This window comes from Tamandua tetradactyla, chromosome 3, assembly GCF_023851605.1.
Source record: "Tamandua tetradactyla isolate mTamTet1 chromosome 3, mTamTet1.pri, whole genome shotgun sequence".
NCBI lineage: Eukaryota > Metazoa > Chordata > Mammalia > Pilosa > Myrmecophagidae > Tamandua > Tamandua tetradactyla.
In genome coordinates this window covers 180725407-180744151 of record NC_135329.1, presented here as the reverse complement: position 1 = coordinate 180744151, position 18745 = coordinate 180725407, and the positions used below count along the sequence as shown (strand labels likewise).

The following is an 18745-nucleotide window of genomic DNA, read 5'->3' as shown; positions in this document are numbered from 1 at the left end:
AATAACATGGGGAAATATCCATGATGAAATGCTACGAAACATAGCAAGGTATATACGTAGCATGGATACCAAGTTTACAAAGAAAACACGAGAATGGAAAAAATCTCTCTGTGGTATTAATAGTGGTTATGGAATCATGGTAGGATTGTGAATGGTTTTATTTTACTTACACTTTTTTATGTTTCCAAAATTTTATTAATGAGCTTGTATATTTTTTATAAGTTTTGTGTGTAAGTAGCTACGTGTTACTGAAGAAAAATGATCTATACAGCCTTAGGTGAGTAAGCCCTAGCAAAGTTTCCTCAATCATTTTCCTAACAGTGGGCCAGTAAGAGTAAGGTAGGATGTTTCAGAGAAGGCATACAAGAAAGCAAACAATATTTGTAGACTAAGTCCCTCACTCATCTTAGGCAAAAAATTTAACTTTGTATATCATTTTTTTTCATAAAATAAGAATGGTGTATTCTAATGTTCCAGGCAAATTCTGTCCCTCTAAGTCAGTGATTTTAAACTTTAGAATGCCAAAAATTCACCTTTGGCTTGCCAATTAAATACAGATTCTTGGGCTCCAAAGTCTGGTATATGGCTAAGAGATCTTTGTTTTAAAAATGTTCCTCAAATGATTCATTATAATGCAGGTGGTCCATGAACCACATTTTGAGAAACACTGCTATAAGAAGTCATGTGGCTTGATTTGGATGTGTATTTTATTTTATTTTTAACCTCTATTTAAGGTAATATCTTCTTGGTTACATACCAAAGAGAGTTGCTATAGGCCTACAGTAGTATGCTGGTAAACTGGATCATTGGGAAAAAAAATCCCAATTTATTGCAGTTGCCAATTTCTGTGCTGTGAATATTCCCCCATGGCCAATTTCAAGCTACCAATAGTTTAACTAATGACTCACAAAATTTTTGAAAATTTAACAATTGGGTCTCAGGAGAAAGTTTGAGGTGCTCCAGCACTACATAGTATATATTTTATTTAATTATTCAAACCCTTAAAAAAGGGTATATTAATGAAAAAATATTAAATACATGACTGGTAGATGAAAGGAGGAATTATTAGGATGGCTGAATCCTCTTAAGAGAACAATAATCATATATATTAGATTAAAAGACAACACTGTAAGCTTTTATAGTTCTTATTTTTAAATATTTTTTCCCCATGACCATGACATGGAAAGCAATGCCCTTGCTGAGTTCTTTGAGTTATACATTGGTTTCCTACAGATGACGGAAAGCCAAGGAATGGGACTCCTGGGTTGGGAGAAATGCCAAAATGTTTATCTTCTAACTCAACCTTCCATGGCCCTCCCTGAGCTGCTGAAATGCCCTTGGTCATTAATTTTATATCACCCAACCATAAAATCAACTTCTTTAACATCTTCCCCTAGCATTTGATTGAGGCAGTGTTGTCTCCAAGAAACCCATACTAGACGTGTTTTTTATGTTCACATAGGGGAATTGCCAGTAGTGGAAAGTAGTAGAATAGTTCTTTCAATATTTTGACCAGACATATTTTAAGAAAATTGGACCTGATGTCTATATATAGCCAGATGAGGCAAATTTACCACCCTGCTTTTAAGAACAAAGTCTCTCAGGCACCTGCTTCCTAAAGGCAAAACCAGAAAGGAAATGAGCTTTTGCTTAAAGACAACCCACATTATTTTATGGGTTATCAATTTTCTAGCTGGCATACAATTCCCAAGCAACTAAGATTTTTCATTACTTAATTTTTTTTTTCCATCTCCAACCAAGAACTGAGCTGGAAAAAAACAAAGTGAAGTTCCCTGAAGATGAGGCATGGGATGTGGAAAGTGAAATCTGGGGAGAGCAAAGATCTATGATATAGGCTAATGACATAGATATCTTTGCCATTATATGCACTAAAATCTTAGCCTGAATTACATTTTACATTCTAGGATTACTGAAACCTGGTCTATGATGGTGAATTCATCTTTCTTGTCTTTGGGGCAGCTCTGTAGGGGAACAGTCAATAACAATGTCAAGCCCTTGATTTCTTTTTTTTTTTTTTTTTTTTTTTTTTTTTTATTAACGGAAAGAAAAAAAAGAAATTAACACAACATTTAGAAATCATACCATTCTACATATGCACTCAGTAATTCTTAACATCATCACATAGATGCATGATCATTGTTTCTTAGTACATTTGCATCAGTTTAGAGGAACTAGCAACACAACAGAAAAAGATATAAAATGTCAATATAAAGAAAAGAAATAAAAGTAGTAGTAATAGTAAAAAACAACAACAACAAACAAACCAACAAGCAAACAAAAACAAAAAAAAAACCCTATAGCTCAGATGCAGCTTCATTCAGTATTTTAACATGATTACTTTACAATTAGGTATTATTGTGCTGTCCATTTTTGAGTTTTTGTATCTAGTCCTGTTGCACAATCTGTGTCCCTTCAGCTTCAATTACCCATTGTCTTACCCTGTTTCTAACTCCTGCTGAACTCTGTTACCAATGACATATTTCAAGTTTATTCTCGAATGTCCGTTCACAACAGTGGGACCATACAGTATTTGTCCTTTAGTTTTTGGCTGGATTCACTCAGCATAATATTCTCTAGGTCCATCCATGTTATTACATGGTTCACAAGTTTATCTTGTCTTAAAGCTGCATAATATTCCATCGTATGTATATACCACAGTTTGTTTAGCCACTCTTCTGTTGATGGAGATTTTGGCTGTTTCCATCTCTTTGCAATTGTAAATAACGCTGCTATAAACATTGGTGTGCAAATGTCCGTTTGTGTCTTTGCCCTTAAGTCCTTTGAGTAGATACCTAGCAATGGTATTGCTGGGTCGTATGGCAATTCTATATTCAGCTTTTTGAGGAACCGCCAAACTGCCTTCCACAGTGGTTGCACCCTTTGACATTCCCACCAACAGTGAATAAGTGTGCCTCTTTCTCCGCATCCTCTCCAGCACTTGTCATTTTCTGTTTTGTTGATAATGGCCATTCTGGTGGGTGTGAGATGATATCTCATTGTGGTTTTGATTTGCATTTCTCTAATGGCCAGGGACATTGAGCATCTCTTCATGTGCCTCTTGGCCATCCGTATTTCTTCTTCTGGTAGGTGTCTGTTTAAGTCTTTTTCCCATTTTGTAATTGGGTTGGCTGTCTTTTTGTTGTTGAGTTGAATAATCTCTTTATAAATTCTGGATACTAGACCCTTATCTGATATGTCATTTCCAAATATTGTCTCCCATTGTGTAGGCTGTCTTTCTACTTTCTTGATGAAGTTCTCTGATGCACAAAAGTGTTTAATTTTGAGAAGCTCCCATTTATTTATTTCCTTCTTCAGTGTTCTTGCTTTAGGTTTAAGGTCCATAAAACCACCTCCAGTTGTAAGATCCATAAGATATCTCCCAACATTTTCCTCTAACTGTTTTATGGTCTTAGACCTAATGTTTAGATCTTTGATCCATTTTGAGTTAACTTTTGTATAGGGTGTGAGAGATGGGTCTTCTTTCATTCTTTTGCATATGGTTATCCAGTTCTCTAGGCACCATTTATTGAAGAGACTGTTCTGTCCCAGGTGAGTTGGCTTGACTGCCTTATCAAAGATCAAATGTCCATAGATGAGAGGGTCTATATCTGAGCACTCTATTCGATTCCATTGGTCGATATATCTATCTTTATGCCAATACCATGCTGTTTTGACCACTGTGGCTTCATAATATGCCTTAAAGTCAGGCAGCGCGAGACCTCCAGCTTCGTTTTTTTTTCCTCAAGATGTTTTTAGCAATTCGGGGTACCCTGCCCTTCCAGATAAATTTGCTTATTGGTTTTTCTATTTCTGAAAAATATGCTGTTGGGATTTTGATTGGTATTGCATTGAATCTGTAAATCAATTTAGGTAGGATTGACATCTTAACTATATTTAGTCTTCCAATCCATGAACACGGTACGCCCTTCCATCTATTTAGGTCTTCTGTGATTTCTTTTAACAGTTTTTTGTAGTTTTCTTTATATAGGTTTTTTGTCTCTTTGGTTAAATTTATTCCTAGGTATTTTATTCTTTTAGTTGCGATTGTAAATGGGATTCCTTTCTTGATTTCTACCTCAGCTTGTTCATTACTAGTGTATAGAAAAGCTACAGATTTTTGAATGTTGATCTTGTAGCCTGCTACTTTGCTGTACTCATTTATTAGCTCTAGTAATTTTGTTGTGGATTTTTCTGGGTTTTCTACATATAGTATCATATCGTCTGCAAACAGTGATAGTTTTACTTCTTCCTTTCCAATTTTGATGCCTTGTATTTCTTTTTCTTGCCTAATTGCTCTGGCTAGAACTTCCAACACAATGTTGAATAATAGTGGTGATAGTGGACATCCTTGTCTTGTTCCTGATCTTAGGGGGAAAGTTTTCAATTTTTCCCCATTGAGGATGATATTAGCTGTGGGTTTTTCATATATTCCCTCTATCATTTTAAGGAAGTTCCCTTGTATTCCTATCTTTTGAAGTGTTTTCAGCAGGAAAGGATGTTGAATCTTGTCAAATGCCTTCTCTGCATCAATTGAGATGATCATGTGATTTTTCTGCTTTGATTTGTTGATATGGTGTATTACATTAATTGATTTTCTTATGTTGAACCATCCTTGCATACCTGGGATGAATCCTACTTGGTCATGATGTATAATTCTTTTAATGTGTTGCTGGATACGATTTGCTAGAATTTTATTGAGGATTTTTGCATCTGTATTCATTAGAGAGATTGGTCTGTAGTTTTCTTTTTTTGTAATATCTTTGCCTGGTTTTGGTATGAGGGTGATGTTGGCTTCATAGAATGAATTAGGTAGTTTTCCCTCCACTTCGATTATGTTGAACAGTTTGAGGAGAGTAGGTACTAATTCTTTCTGGAATGTTTGATAGAATTCACATGTGAAGCCGTCTGGTCCTGGACTTTTCTTTTTAGGGAGCTTTTGAATAACTAATTCAATCTCTTTACTTGTGATTGGTTTGTTGAGGTCGTCTATTTCTTCTTGAGTCAAAGTTGGTTGTTCATGTCTTTCCAGGAACCTGTCCATTTCTTCTAAATTGTTGTATTTATTAGCGTAAAGTTGTTCATAGTATCCTGTTATTACCTCCTTTATTTCTGTGAGGTCAGTAGTTATGTCTCCTCTTTCATTTCTAATCTTATTTATTTGCATCCTCTCTCTTCTTCTTTTTGTCAATCTTGCTAAGGGCCCATCAATCTTGTTGATTTTCTCATAGAACCAACTTCTGGTCTTATTGATTTTCTCTATTGTTTTCATGTTTTCAATTTCATTTATTTCTGCTCTGATCTTTGTTATTTCTTTCCTTTTGCTTGCTTTGGGATTAGTTTGCTGTTCTTTCTCCAGTTCTTCCAAGTGGACAGTTAATTCCTGCATTTTTGCCTTTTCTTCTTTTCTGATAAAGGCATTTAGGGCAATAAATTTCCCTCTTAGCACTGCCTTTGCTGCGTCCCATAAGTTTTGATATGTTGTGTCTTCATTTTCATTTGCCTCTAGGTATTTACTAATTTCTCTTGCAATTTCTTCTTTGACCCACTTGTTGTTTAAGAGTGTGTTGTTGAGCCTCCATGTATTTATGAATTTTCTGGCACTCCGCCTATTATTGATTTCCAACTTCATTCCTTTATGATCCGAGAAAGTGTTGTGTATGATTTCAATCTTTTTAAATTTGTTAAGACTTGCTTTGTGACCCAGCATATGGTCTATCTTTGAGAATGATCCATGAGCACTTGAAAAAAAGGTGTATCCTGCTGTTGTGGGATGTAATGTCCTATAAATGTCTGTTAAGTCAAGTTCATTTATAGTAATATTCAGGTTCTCTATTTCTTTATTGATCCTCTGTGTAGATGTTCTGTCCATTGATGAGAGTGGTGAATTGAAGTCTCCAACTATTATGGTATATGTGTCTATTTCCCTTTTCAGTGTTTGTAGTGTATTCCTCACGTATTTTGGGGCATTCTGGTTCGGTGCGTAAATATTTATGATTGTTATGTCTTCTTGTTTAATTGTTCCTTTTATTAGTATATAGTGTCCTTCTTTGTCTCTTTTAACTGTTTTACATTTGAAGTCTAATTTGTTGGATATTAGTATAGCCACTCCTGCTCTTTTCTGGTTGTTGTTTGCATGAAATATCTTTTCCCAACCTTTCACTTTCAACCTATATTTATCTTTGGGTCTAAGATGTGTTTCCTGTAGACAGCATATAGAAGGATCCTGTTTTTTAATCCATTCTGCCAGTCTATGTCTTTTAATTGGGGAATTCAGTCCATTGACATTTAGAGTTATTACTGTTTGGATAATATTTTCCTCTACCATTTTGCCTTTTGTATTATATATATCATATCTGTCTTTCCTTCTTTCTACACTTTTCTCCATGTCTCTCTCTTCTGTCTTTTTGTATCTGACTCTAGTGCTTCCTTTAGTATTTCTTGCAAAGCTGGTCTCTTGGTCACAAATTCTCTTAGTGACTTTTTGTCTGAGAATGTTTTAAATTCTCCCTCATTTTTGAAGGACAATTTTGCTGGATATAGGAGTCTTGGCTGGCAGTTTTTCTCTTTTAGTAACTTAAATATATCATCCCACTGTCTTCTAGCTTCCATGGTTTCTGCTGAGAAATCTACACATAGTCTTATTGGGTTTCCCTTGTATGTGACGGATTGTTTTTCTCTCGCTGCCTTCAAGATCCTCTCTTTCTCTTTGACCTCTGACATTCTAACTAGTAAGTGTCTTGGGGAACGCCTATTTGTGTCTAATCTCTTTGGGGTGCGCTGCACTTCTTGGATCTGTAATTTTAGGTCTTTCATAAGAGTTGGGAAATTTTCAGTGATAATTTCTTCCATTAGTTTTTCTCCTCCTTTTCCCTTCTCTTCTCCTTCTGGGATACCCACTACACGTATGTTTGTACGGTTCACATTGTCCTTGAGTTCCCTGATACCTTGTTCAAATTTTTCCATTCTTTTCCGGATAGTTTCTGTTTCTTTTTGGAGTTCAGATGTTTCATCCTCCAAATCACTAATTCTATCTTCTGTTTCTTTAAATCTGTCATTGCAGGTATCCATTGTTTTTTCCATCTTTTCTACTTTATCTTTCACTTCCATAAGTTCTGTGATTTGTTTTTTCAGTTTTTCTATTTCTTCTTTATGTTCAGCCCATGTCTTCTTCATGTCCTCCCTCAATTTATCGATTTCATTTTTGAAGAGGTTTTCCATTTCTGTTCGTATATTCAGCATTAGTTGTTTCAGCTCCTGTATCTCATTTGAACTATTGGTTTCTTCGTTTGACTGGGCCATATGTTCAATTTTCTGAGCGTGGTCCGTTATCTTCTGCTGGCGTCTGGGCATTTAGTCAGATTTCCCCGGGTGTTCGACCCCACAGGTTGAAAGATTTTTCTGCGCAGTCTCTGGGTTCTGTTCTTCCTATCCTGCCCAGTAGGTGGCACACGTGGCACACGCCTGTCTGTGGGTTCCACCAGCGAAAGTTGCTGTGGGTCCCTCAACTCTGGAAAACTCTCGCCGTAGGGGAGGTTCGGCAAACGAAGCGTCTTGGAAGAATGCCAGCCGGCCCGGGGTTCCAAACGCGGGGAGGGTCGCCGGCTGTCGCAGCACAGGAGAGCGTCCGGCCAAATTAGCTAGTCGGCCCGGGGCACCAAGCGTGGCGGGAGGGCGCCAGCTGTCGCAGCCCGGGAGAGTGCACTGCTCCCAGCCGACGGGGGAGTCACGTGTTTGGAAGGGATCCCCCGGTCACTGTTCTCCGCAGTCTGGGGATTTCCGACCCAACTATCTCAGTTGTTCCGGGGGGGCCTCGTGTGGTGGGGGCACCAGCCGCCGCGGCCTAAGGGGACCGCCTGTCCAATTCTACCAGCTGGCCTGGGAAGGTGGAAGGGAGGGACTCCGGTCGCTTGCTGTCCCACACAGGAAAGCCCGTGCCCCTTGGTGATCTCACCGGAGCTGGTTCTCCCAGATAGTCAGCCGTTCCAGGATGGGGTACGCTGTCCCTTTGATTTCCCTCGTGGCTCCGGGAGCTGCTCTGTATTATCTCCACTCCCCCAGTAGTTGTTCTGGAGGAGGAAAGGTGAGGGCGGCAAGGCTGTCGAGGCTGGTGGCGGAGGAGCACGGTGAAGGCGGGGGAAGAGGGCACCGTGTTGGTTGGAGAGCAGCTGGAGCAGGAGGGGGAGGAGGGGGGTAGAGAGGGGGGGTAGAGAGGTCGGGCGGCTCGGCTGCTGCGGGGCGCGTGCGCCGCGCGGCGGTCCGGCGGAGAGAGAGAGGGGGTAGGGAGGTCGGGCGGCTCGGCTGCTGCGGGGCGCGTGCGCCGCGCGGCGGTCCGGCGGAGAGAGAGAGGGGGTAGGGAGGTCGGGCGGCTCGGCTGCTGCGGGGCGCGTGCGCCGCGCGGCGGTCCGGCGGAGAGAGAGAGGGGGGTAGGGAGGTCGGGCGGCTCGGCTGCTGCGGGGCGCGTGCGCCGCGCGGCGGTCCGGCGGAGAGAGAGAGGGGGTAGGGAGGTCGGGCGGCTCGGCTGCTGCGGGGCGCGTGCGCCGCGCGGCGGTCCGGCGGAGAGAGAGAGGGGGTAGGGAGGTCGGGCGGCTCGGCTGCTGCGGGGCGCGTGCGCCGCGCGGCGGTCCGGCGGAGAGAGAGAGGGGGTAGGGAGGTCGGGCGGCTCGGCTGCTGCGGGGCGCGTGCGCCGCGCGGCGGTCCGGCGGAGAGAGAGAGGGGGTAGGGAGGTCGGGCGGCTCGGCTGCTGCGGGGCGCGTGCGCCGCGCGGCGGTCCGGCGGAGAGAGAGAGGGGGTAGGGAGGTCGGGCGGCTCGGCTGCTGCGGGGCGCGTGCGCCGCGCGGCGGTCCGGCGGAGAGAGAGAGGGGGTAGGGAGGTCGGGCGGCTCGGCTGCTGCGGGGCGCGTGCGCCGCGCGGCGGTCCGGCGGAGAGAGAGAGGGCCTTGATTTCTTTTTAACTGCTCTACTCACCCTAGAACTGGACTTATCAATCTCTCAAAGATGAAAAAAGACTAAGTAGGTTTTCTCTTCGTGATTAAAAATGTCAGGCTTCTCAACAGGAATAGACTACAATATGGGGTCAAAGGTTAACAGTATATATACTCTTAGTCTGCTTTGTGCTAGAAACAAATGAATAAGTATGATTTTCTTAGGACACATACCCAAGTATAAAATAAATATAAAAACTGACTCTTTAAAAACTATATGGGGTGGTGCACCGGTGGCTCAGCAGGTAGAATTCTCGCCTGCCTTGCTGGTGCCTGCCCATGTGAAAAAAAACGACAACTATATGAACTAACACAACTAATAAGTATTAAGTCTCATTAGTAATAGGCTAAATCTTATTTCAGACATAAGGCAGTCAGAATCAAATACTTAAAATTATACGCTAGTTTCATCATAATCTCAGTCTTTCTCCAAGCCCAATATAGTTGTGAAGGGGAAGAATTTTAAAGAGAAATATGAATATTCAATTACATATTTCAAAATCAGACATTTACACATCCACTTGGGATAAGTGCCAGAGTTAACACCAAAGACATGTGAAGGACTTTTTGTCCAAATGGAATGTTAAGCTCCTCAAACAGGAGAATTCAGTCCTAGCAAACTGTCATTATTTCAGTAAGCGAAATTGTACCTTTAAGAAGGAGGTTATATACTTTTCAGCTTGATGATAGTCTAATCAAAGACACTGGCTTTTAAAAAATGAAGGACACGTGTTCCTCAGATTCTAGTACTCAAACAGATTTAGTAAAAGAAAATTAAGAAGGCATGCAACAGCTCAGTAAAAATTAAGAACAGACTATGAGAATTCAATATTTCTAAACATCATTATCAAAATGACCTTTTAAAAAAACACCTTTAAACCACAGAGAAAATATGCATGGATATAGTCCCATCAGTGGGCAGTAGATTATGAAATTATAAATATTGATAAAATAAAAACATGAAGCTAATTCCTTCTCAAAATATAATCAAAATTCCCCAGAAATTTCCCCAGGAAAGGTACTTTTTATATCAGGTGACTTTCTGGACCATGCACCTAAATATACATATCAAGTGCCTTTCTTTTCATAGCAGTTGACTTCTATGCTTTTTCAAGGAACAACACTCTGGTTTATTATTGCACAGACTATGAACTCAACTGAAAAAAAAAGAACTCAGCATTTTTGCTTACCTTTCACATTCTTTCATTTTTTCCAGCTCTTCTTCTCTCAGGCCACCATGCTTCAAAGCACCTTTCTGCTCAGCCTTTCCACCCTTATCATCTTTCTTCCTTCCAAATCTAGTGAAACATGAAGGAAAGAAATCTGTTAACAATAATCATGTTCCTTTTGTGGTTATGCTGAGAAAGTTGTAAGATGACCATAACTTTTAATTCTAAGGAATACAAGATAATTTTGCATAAAATGCAAGTAAAATAAGAAAAGGGAAGCAGAAAAATCAGTCACTTTGTTCTTCTTCCTGTCTTCTTTCCTTTCTTCCATTCAGATATTTATTGTGCATCAAGCACAAAGTTATGTGATCAAAAGGTAATAATTTATAAGTATCAGTTCAATAAAGAATTAAAAAAACTGAATGGTTATCATAAATATATAAATAAATGTTGACTGATCTCCTCAACAGGGCTTCATAGCTCTAGGAGGCATGACATTTAGGTTAAAATCACAGAATTATAAAATGATGGTGCTGCAAGGGACCTCATGAAACACTTAGAATAACTCTCATTTTACAAATGAAGAGCCAAAATGAAGACAAAGAAATCATCCAGGTCAGGCGGGGCTTGGGTTACCTGTATCACTACCGATGCTGCACTTTTTCTGGTACACCACATTCACTCTCTCATATAGCCCAGACTTTCCAAGTCAGCCAGAGGTTAGTGTTTTCTGAGCACTCATTGGTGCCTGGCATACCTGTGGTTAGCTGGGCATAATGGCACGCAATTTTCACATTTTAAAATAACATTGTTCCCTTAGAACTTTTAGGAAAACAAAAACTGCACATTTGATATAAACAAAAAGAAGCAGAGATTAAATTATTATTAGAACACATTCTTAAATGACAGGAATTTTCATCAGAAACCATGGAAGCAAGAGGGCGATGGGACTAAATATGTATAGTGATGGAAGAAAATAATTACCAACCACGAATTTTATACCTGACATGAAAGTCTTTTAAAAATGAGGGATAGACTAAGAAATTCCAACATAAACAAAAGTTGAAGGAGTTTGTCACAACTAGACCCATCCTACTAGTAATGATATAGGGGTTCTTCAGACTGAAAGGGAAGTACATTGGACAAAGGATCAGAGTGGCTGAAGAAATAAAGATCTTTGGTAAAGATAACTTTTGGTTTGCTAAAGCAGCCAAAATCCAATATACTAGAAATGGACTGGCTTTTAACAATGGGAATGTATTAGGTTACAAGTTATAATTATAAGGCCACGAAGAAGGTCCAAATTAAGGCATCGACAAGAGGATACCTTCTCTGAGGAAAGGCTGATGGCCTACGGGGTTCCTCTGCCACATGGGAAGGCACATGGCAATGTCTGCTGGTCCTTCTCTCCTGCGTTCTGGTTACAATGGCTCTCTCCAAAAGTCTCTGGACATGTCTTTCTAAGCATCTGTGGGTCCTTCCTTAGCTTCTCTGGGGCAAATTCTGTATATCAACTCTTAGCTTTTTAAGCTCTCTGAGTTTATTCCTCTTACAAAGGACTAGCAAGAGGATTAATGGGCTGGGTTACATCACCACGTGTGTTGGTTTGAAAGGAAGTATGCCCCCTAAGAAAAGCCATGTTTTAGTATAAATCCCATTTCATAAAGGTAGAATAATCTCTATTCAATACTGTATGTTTGAAACTGTAATGAGATCATCTCCCTAGATGATGTGATTTAGTCAAGAATGGTTGTTAAACTGGATTAAGGGACAACATGTCTCCACCCATTTGGGTGGGTCTTGATTGGTTTATTGGAGTACTATAAAAGAGGAAATATTTTGGAGAATGAGAGATTCAGAGAGAGCAGAATGATGTAGCCATGAGATGCAGAGAGTCCACGAGCCAGCAACCTTCGGAGATGAAGAAGGAAAATGCCTCCCGGGGAGCTTCATGAAACTGGAAGCCAGAAGAGAAAGCTAGAAGATGATGCCATATTCACCATGTGCCCTTCCAGCTGAGAGAGAAGCCCTGACTGTGTTCGCCATGTGCCTTCTCACTTGAGAGAGAAACCCTGAACTTCATCGGCCTTCTTGAACTAAGGTATCTTTCCCTGGATGTCTTAGATTGGACATTTCTATAGACTTGTAATTGGGATATTTTCTTGGCCTTAGAACTGTAAACTAGCAACTTATTAAATTCCCCTTGTTAAAAGCCGTTCCATTTCTGGTGTATTGCATTCCAGCAGCTAGCAAACTAGAACACCATGGAAACAACCTAATCAAAAGGTCCCACCCACAATAGGTGTGCACCCACAGGGAAGAACTAAAAGAACATGGCCTTTCTGTGGTACACAAAGGCTCCAAACTACCATAGTAACTACATGGTTAATTATAAATGTCAGTATTATTATTATTTTTCATATGTAACTCCACTTTTGACTTCCACAGGTGCTAGAATGCAAACAAATAAAAAGTAATGATAAATTTATGTTTTTTTTAAAGGTAATATATACAGAGATAACTTGTAATTGGGGGAATGGTGGGGTATACAGGAAGTGCTTGTATATGCTATTGAAATTAAGCTGGTATCAAATCAAACTTGATTGCTATAGATTTAGGTTGTTTAAATTTAATCTCCAAGGTAAGCATAAGAAAATATTTGAAAAATATGTGGAGTAAGAAATGAGAAGGGATTCAAAATGGTACCCTACAAAAAGCCAAATAAACATGAAAGTAGGAATTAACAGAAGAACTGAGGGACAAAAAAATGTATAAGATTTATCAAGACCAAATAGCAAAATGGCAGAAGAAAGTTCTGTCTTATCACCAATTACATTAAATTTAAAAGGATTAAACTTTCCATTCAAAAGGGAGAGATAGGCAGAATGGATAAAGAGTATGACCCAACTATATGCTGTTTTCAAGAGACTGATATTAAATTGAAAGGTACAAATAGGTGGAAAATGAAAAGATGACAAAAATAATCCATGTGAATATTATTCACAAGAGAGCAGGAGAAGCAATACTAAAATAAGATGAAATGGACTTTAATTAAAAAACAGTTATGTGGGACAAAGAAGGTCACTATATACGGATAAATGGGTCAATTCAATAAGAAGACCTAATGATTATGAATATATATGCACCTAATGCTACAGTCCACAAATATTTAAAGTAACTATTGACACAGTTTAAAAGAGAAATAGTTTTATATTAAAAGTAGGACACATCAATACACTACTTTCAACAACTGATAGAAAATCAATACAGAGCATTAATTGACGACTTGAACAATAAAAAGCAGAAATAGAAGACTTGTACAATACTATACACTTACTAGACCTTACAGACATATATGAAACATTTTACCCAAAAGCAGCAGAATATACATTTTTCTCTAGATCACATGGGTTATTCTCCGGGTTGGCCATGTCTCAGTTCACAAAACAAGTCTTAATAAACTGTAAGATATTGAAGTCATACGATATATCTTCTCTGATCACAATGGAATGAAGCTAGAAATAAATAACAGAGGAAGAACTGGAAAATTCACAAATACGTGGAAATTAAACAACCCGCACTTAAACAACAAATGGTCAAAGAAGAAAGCACAAGGGAAATTAGGAGGTATCTTGAGGCAAATTAAAATGAAAACACAACCTAAAAAAAAAACTTATACCGCTTTGCTGCATCCCATAAGAGAGGGAAACTTACAGCCTTAAATACACACATTAAGAAAGAAGGAAGATCTCTGGGGGAAGGGGTAGAGTATTTCAGTGATAGAATTCTTGACTGCCATGCAGGAGATCTGGGTTCGATTCCTGGTTCATGCACTTCCCAAAAAACAAACAAACAAGCGAAACAAACAAACAAACAAATTCAACAAATGGTGCTGCAGTAATGAGATACTCACATGGAAAAATAATGAAATCTGAGCCCGCTATAGAGTATATATATAAAAAAAAAACAGAAGGAAGATCTCAAATTATAAATCTAACTTCATATCTCACTTGGAGGAACTAGAAAAAGAAAAGCAATCTAAACCCAAATGCGCAGAAGGAAGGAAATTACAAAGATTAGAGAGGAAATAAATGAAATAGGTAATTAAATAAACCACAGAGAGAATCAATAAAACCAAAAGTTGGTTCTTTGAAAAGATAATATAATCTCAAAACCTTTGTCCAGACTGACAAAGAAAAAAAGAGATGTAAATAACTAAATCAGATATGAGAGGGGAACATTACCACTGAAAACATAGAAATAAAAAAGATTTTAAGGGGAAACTATAAAAAACTATACATCAACAAACCTTGATCAAATGGGCAAATTCCTAGAAACACACAAACTACTTACACTGACTCAAGAAGAAACAGATGAGCTCAACAAACCAAAAACAAGTAAAGTGTTTGAATCGGTAATTAAAACTTCCCAATAAAGAAAGTCCAGATCCAGATTTTCACTGGTGAATTTTCCCAAACATTTTAAAAAAGAAATAACACCAATCTTGCTCAAAATCTTCCAAAAAATTGAAGAGGCAGAAGAAAATGCCCTAACTCATTCTATGAGGTTAACATCACTCTAATACCAAAGTCAGATAAAGACAACACAAGAAAAAAAAAGTATAGACCTATATTCCTTGTGAATATAGATTCAAAAATCCTCAACCAAATACAAGCAAACCAAGTATGTAAGGGTGGCTCAACATAAAAAAATCAGTTAATGTAACATACACGAAAGTATTGATGGGAAAAAAGCACATGATCATCTTAATCCATACAGAAAAAAGAATTTGACAAAATCCAGAACCCCTTCTTGATGAAAAACTTAGAAAACTAGGAATAGAAGGAAACTGCCTCAATATGATAAAGGGCATGACTGAAAAACCTACAGCAAACATCATTCTTAATGGAGAAATCTGAGAGCTTTCCCTCTAAAATAATGAACAACACAAGGATGCTCACTATCACCACTGTTATTCAACAATGTACTTGAAGTTCTAGCCAGAGCAATTAGGCAAGAAAAAGATATAAAAGACATCCAAATAGGAAAGAAAGAAGTAAAACTTTCCCTATTTGCAGATGACATGATCCTATAAATGGAAAATTCTGAACCATCCACAACAAAGTTACTAGAGCTAATAGACAAATTTGGCAAAATGGTAGGGTACAACATCAATATACAAAAAATCAGTTGTGTTTCTATACACTAGCAATGAATAATATGAAATGGGAACTGAAAAAAAATCCCATTTACAATAGCAACTAAAAGGATCAAATATCTAGTAATAAATTTAACTAAGGATGTAATGGACTTATGCATGAAAAACTACAAAATATTGTTAAAATAAATCAAAGTAGGCCTAAATAAATGGAAGGACATTCTATGTTCACGGATTGTAAGGCTAAGTATTGCTAAAATGTCAAATTCTACTGAAAGTAATTTATAGTTCAATACAACCCCAATCAAAATTCTAATAATTTTCTTCACAGATATGGAAAAGTCAATCATCAAATTTATATGGAAGTGTAAGGGACCCAAATAGCCAAAACCATCTTAAAAAGGAAGAACACACTTGGAGGATTTACACTTCTCAGTTTTAAAACTGTACTAAGCAACAGTGGTCAAAAGAGCATGGTACTGACACAAGGACAGTCATATAGACCAATGGAATTGAATTGTGAGTTCAGAAATAAACTTTCACATCTATGGTCAGTTGACTTTTGACAAGGGTATCAAGCCCACTTAGTGGAGAAAGAATAGTCTCTTCAACAAACGGTATTTGGAAAATTGGATATTCATATGCAAAAGAATGATTGTGAACCTCACACTATATAAAAAAATAAACTCAAAATAGATCAAAGACTTAAAGATAAAAACCAAAACTCTAAAACTCTTAGAAGAAAACACAGAGAAACATCTTCAGGATCTTATGTTAGGTAATAGTTTCTTAGACCTTACACCAAAGCACAAGGCAACAAATGAAAAAAGAGAAAAATGGCACTTCAAAAAAATAAAAAGCTTTTGTGCATCAAAGAAGTATATCATGGAAACATAAATACAACTATAAGAAGGGGAGAAAATGTTTGGAAATCATATATACAATAAGAGTTTAATACACAGAATATAAAATATAACCTACAGGCCCTGCTACAAAAAGAAAAGAACACAATTAAAAAATGGGCAAAAGACTTATACTGACATTTCCACAAAGAAGATATAAAAATAGAAAATAGGCACATGAAAAGATGCTCAAGTTCATTAGATATTAGGAGAATGCAAATCAGTGATGTACCATTTCATACTCACTAGAAGAGCTACTATTTAAAAATGGAGAATAATAAGTATTGGAGAGGATGTGGGGAAATAGAGACACAAGTTCATTATTGGTGGGAATGTTACACTGTGCAGTCTCAATAGAAGAAGTTTGGAGGTGCCTCCTAAAATTAAGTGCAGAATTACCATATGACTCAGCACTCCCACTTCTAGGTATATACCCATATGAACTGAAAGCACGGACTTGGAAAGATATTTTCACACTGCTGTTCATAGTGGCATTTTCACAATTGCCAAAAGATAGAAGCAATCCAATTGACTATCAATAGGTGAATGGATAAACAAAATATGCTATATACATACAATGGAATATTATTCAGCTATGAAAAGGACTGAAGTTCCAACTCATGCTAGAGCATGGATAAGCATTGAAAATATCATGTTGATTGAAGTAAACCAGTTATAAGTGGGCAAATGTATAATATCATTGATATGGAATAATTAGATTATGAAAATTCATAGAGTCAGAAACTAGAATACAGGTAACCAGGGACCAGGATTGGGGTATAGAATGGGGAAAATGGGTAGAGAATGCTGAATTGGTACAAAGTTTCTGTTTTGGATGATGGAAAAATTTTGAAATGAATGATGGTGATGTTGGAACATTCTGAATATGATAACATCATTGAATTGTATACTTGATTGTGATTAAATTTAGGTTGTATATATGTTATTAGAATAAAGATTTTTTTAAAAGACTCTTATTTGTTAAGATGAGGAAACTGAGGCCCAGGGAAGTTAACACACTGAATTATTTTTCCAATTTTGCAATCTGGCAACTTGATTAATCAGTGGTAGATACGAGAGCATTGTGAGGGAGTGGAGAGGAAGAAGTCAATTTGGTGAATTTTCTAAATCTTTGTATTTTTCCATAGTGCCCTCTTTGGGTGTAATTTCACAACTGTTTTTATTTTCACTGAGATACAGTGCAAAGAGTTGGAAAGGTTCAAATATATTGATTGATCTGCCTATTAGCTATTTGATGAGAAAAGACATGAGTACCCTGAATAGCAGAAAATTACTGTTTTGCATTTTAAGATTTCAAATATTCGTTCTGTTTCAGGTCTCTTATTATCTAATGCCTTAGAAATTTGACAGCCATTCTGGGCCAGCAGCCTTAAAGAAATTACTTATAGGTTAATCTTGCTTTATTTAAAAGATATTTTCCATTTTTTTGGTTACTTTTTTAAATATAATTTTATTTAGATATATTATATATTCACATACTATATAATAATGCAAATTATACAATCAGTGGTTCATAGTATCATCATATGGCTGTGCATTTGTCATCATAATAGATTTTTGAACATTTTCATTACTCAAAAAAGTAACAATAAGTATAAAAGTAAAAATAAAAATGAGAAAGAATACCAACAAATCCCATAGCCCCCACCTCCTATTATTTATTTATGTTTTTAATTCATCTTTCATGAATTGGAAAAAGGGAGTTTTAGCCACAATGTCTTCACAATCATACAGCCACATCTTAAAAGCTCTATGGTTATTCAATTATCTTCAAGAATCAAGGTTATTGGATTACAGTTCAACAGTTTCAGGTATTTCCTTCTATCTACTCCAATACATAAAAAAAAAATGAAAGAGGATATTTATATAGTGCTAGGAATAACTTCCAAAATGATCTCTCAACTGTACGTGAAATCTCTCAGCCATGAAATTTTATTTTGTTTCATTTCTCTTCCTCCTTTTGCTTAAGAGGTCTTTCCCCCATGTTGCCAGGGTCAGGCTCGTCATGTCCTATGTTCTAGAGAGATTTACAACCCTGGAAGTCATGTCTCAAGTAGGGTGGAGGGCAGTGAGCTCACCTGCAGAGTTGATTTAGAGAGGACGCATCTGAGCAACAAAAGAGGTTCTCTGGGGGTGACTCTTAGGCATACTCATGAGTAGCCTAAGTTTCTTCTTTGTAGGAATAAGGCCCCCAAGATTGAGGGCCTGGCTCATCAGATTGGCAGTCCCCAATGATCGCAATAATATCAGGTCTTCCCAAAGTGGGGAAGTTTCATATTTTCATTTCTTTCCACATTCCTCAAGGGTATTTTTCAAATACTTTTTAATCTTCTGCCCAGATACTCTGAAATGTTTTGGGTCCTCACACCAAACCGTACAAACAAACCAATAAGACCTCACTCCCTATTCAAGGTTTCATGTAATTATGGTGTTTGAATAAACTGACCACAACAAGTTCAATCAGATAGTGTGCTAGCAAAAATATACATTTTGC

General features: G+C 37.8%; 1 protein-coding gene across 19 annotated transcripts in view; it reads right to left on the bottom strand.

Moving 5' to 3' along the window:
* PARD3B (par-3 family cell polarity regulator beta) overlaps positions 1-18745 on the bottom strand; it is a 1143268-nt gene that overhangs the window by 194724 nt on the left and 929799 nt on the right. For all 19 annotated transcript variants that reach the window (XM_077154793.1, XM_077154795.1, XM_077154796.1 and 16 more), the window contains one exon: positions 10192-10299. In XM_077154793.1, the coding sequence (XP_077010908.1) occupies positions 10192-10299 (108 nt within the window). The remainder of the gene's footprint in view (positions 1-10191; positions 10300-18745) is intronic.